This window comes from Sinocyclocheilus anshuiensis, unplaced genomic scaffold, assembly GCF_001515605.1.
Source record: "Sinocyclocheilus anshuiensis isolate Anshui unplaced genomic scaffold, SAMN03320099.WGS_v1.1 scaffold1116, whole genome shotgun sequence".
Taxonomy (NCBI): domain Eukaryota; kingdom Metazoa; phylum Chordata; class Actinopteri; order Cypriniformes; family Cyprinidae; genus Sinocyclocheilus; species Sinocyclocheilus anshuiensis.
Window position 1 is genome coordinate 310,805 of NW_015548257.1, and position 1,962 is coordinate 312,766.

At 44.1% G+C, this 1,962-nt stretch overlaps 1 protein-coding gene across 1 annotated transcript in view; it reads left to right on the top strand.

Annotated features, from left to right (window-relative positions):
• The window catches only part of LOC107655459 (CDK5 regulatory subunit-associated protein 2-like), a 10,480-nt gene extending 10,238 nt beyond the window's left edge, over positions 1–242 (top strand). The window contains exon 6 of the mRNA XM_016442950.1: positions 114–242. Coding sequence (XP_016298436.1) covers positions 114–242 — 129 coding nt within the window. The remainder of the gene's footprint in view (positions 1–113) is intronic.
• The last annotated feature ends 1,720 nt before the right edge of the window (positions 243–1,962 follow it).

Consider the following 1,962-nt stretch of genomic DNA (forward strand, 5'->3'; position numbering starts at 1 on the left):
ACACACACACACACGCACGCACGCACACACGCACACACACACACACAAACACACACACACACACACACATGTAATCGTGTGTTGGTGATGATTCTCTCTGTCAGTTCTATCAGGAGGAGTTGGGTCGTGAGAGGCTCCGTGTGCAGCAGGAGATGCAGGTATGTGTGTTTCTGTGCGGTTCTTCACTCGTCTCCAGCACGGATCAAACTCACCAGGCCTTCAGGAGCATTACAGGTGGCTGAGTTTGATCCGGTCTGGAGCTGAGCTCTGCTGGTCGAGCAAGAGGCGATCTTAGGGTGACCTCCTGGCTATAGATCTGTAGCGGGACAGTAGATGTGATTTTGCTGGACACATGTGATACATTTCCTACTGTTATGCTATGTAAATACTGATTTACACAGGGCTGCCAACTCTCACACATTTAACAATTGACACTTTTCTCACGCTCTCACGCCACACATCCGTTTTCTCACGCAGTGAAAAGCACCCTCAGTTAAAACTGGAATAGTAGGATATTGTTTTTTAAATTTAAACTGGAATAATAGGATAAATTGTAAATCAGTGTGGTGAAATACACAAACAGAAGCTGAAGTATTGAGCAGGTCTGAGATCAGCTGTTTTCGGGGAGAGTCAGAATCATATAATTTAGTGATGTGACATGTGGCCAAGTATGGCGACCCATACTTGGAATTAGTGCTCTGCATTTATCCCATCCAAAGTGCACACACACACAGCAGTGAACACACACACACCGTGAACACACACCCGGAGCAGTGGGCAGCCATTTATGCTGCGGCGCCCGGGGAGCAGTTGGGGGTTCGGTGCCTTGCTCAAGGGCATCTCAGTCGTGGTATTGAAGGTGGGAGAGAGCGCTGTACATTCAGCACCCCACCTACAATCCCTGCCGGTACGAGACTCGAACTCGCAACCTTTGGGTTACGAGTCCGACTCTCTAACCATTAGGCCACGACTTCCCCAAATGCGATAATGTGATAATTTAATCAAATAAAGAAACAGTCAAATGATCTTCTCTGTTGCAGTTTTAATCAAACAGCAGATGAAGTTGTTGGAGGGTCAGATCATCTCAAATGGTCCAAAACCTGTTCAGCTGGTTGTTCATTTTCCTCATGTTTTTGAGTGATCATATCTGTGCATGAGTATTGCAAAACTACCAGTTTTATTATGTTATTTGGTTTAACCACTGCGGCCATGTTTGTGTCATGAGGCACAACACATTTTATGTTATACGGATGTTCATGTAAATCTAAATATCTCTGGCTCTCATTTTGGACACATTTTTCTCACTGGATTGACACTGCCTGTGCTTTGTCTCATGAATCAGTGTGCGATTATTTTAAATATGTGAAATTACAGCATTGTTTGGAAAAATCTTTGATGTCTTCTGTAACCATCTGGACAGTCTTTGGAAATCACAATCATTGTTCCTGTGGTGGTAACGAGACAGGTGCACTATGGGATTAATATCTTCAAATACAAATAGGTCTGGATATTGAATGCTGTTTTTGGCTCTGTTTGTCCTGACATAATGTGTTTTAACTCAGATCACAGCAGCAAACACACAATTACATATTGTCACAAACAAACCATACACTCCCTCCTCAGAGAATCAGACATCAGGTTTTCATGTGGTCTGTCTCTCAGATACACGAGCAAACAGGGAGACTTCAGATGTGGTCAGTATTGTGTGTGCGATGAACCGATGTTTTGTTCCTCAAATAGATCAGGATCACCACAGTCTAAATGTGTGTTTGCATAAACAACAACTGCAGCAGAACAAAAGCACACAATCACACAAGAGCACAGAAATACAAGATCAGAGCGACTGGAACCTGTTGAGCGAGAATGAAACCCTCAGGGTGAAAACACACACACTCTCACACACACACACACACACACTCACACTCACACACACACACACACACACTCACACTCACACTCACA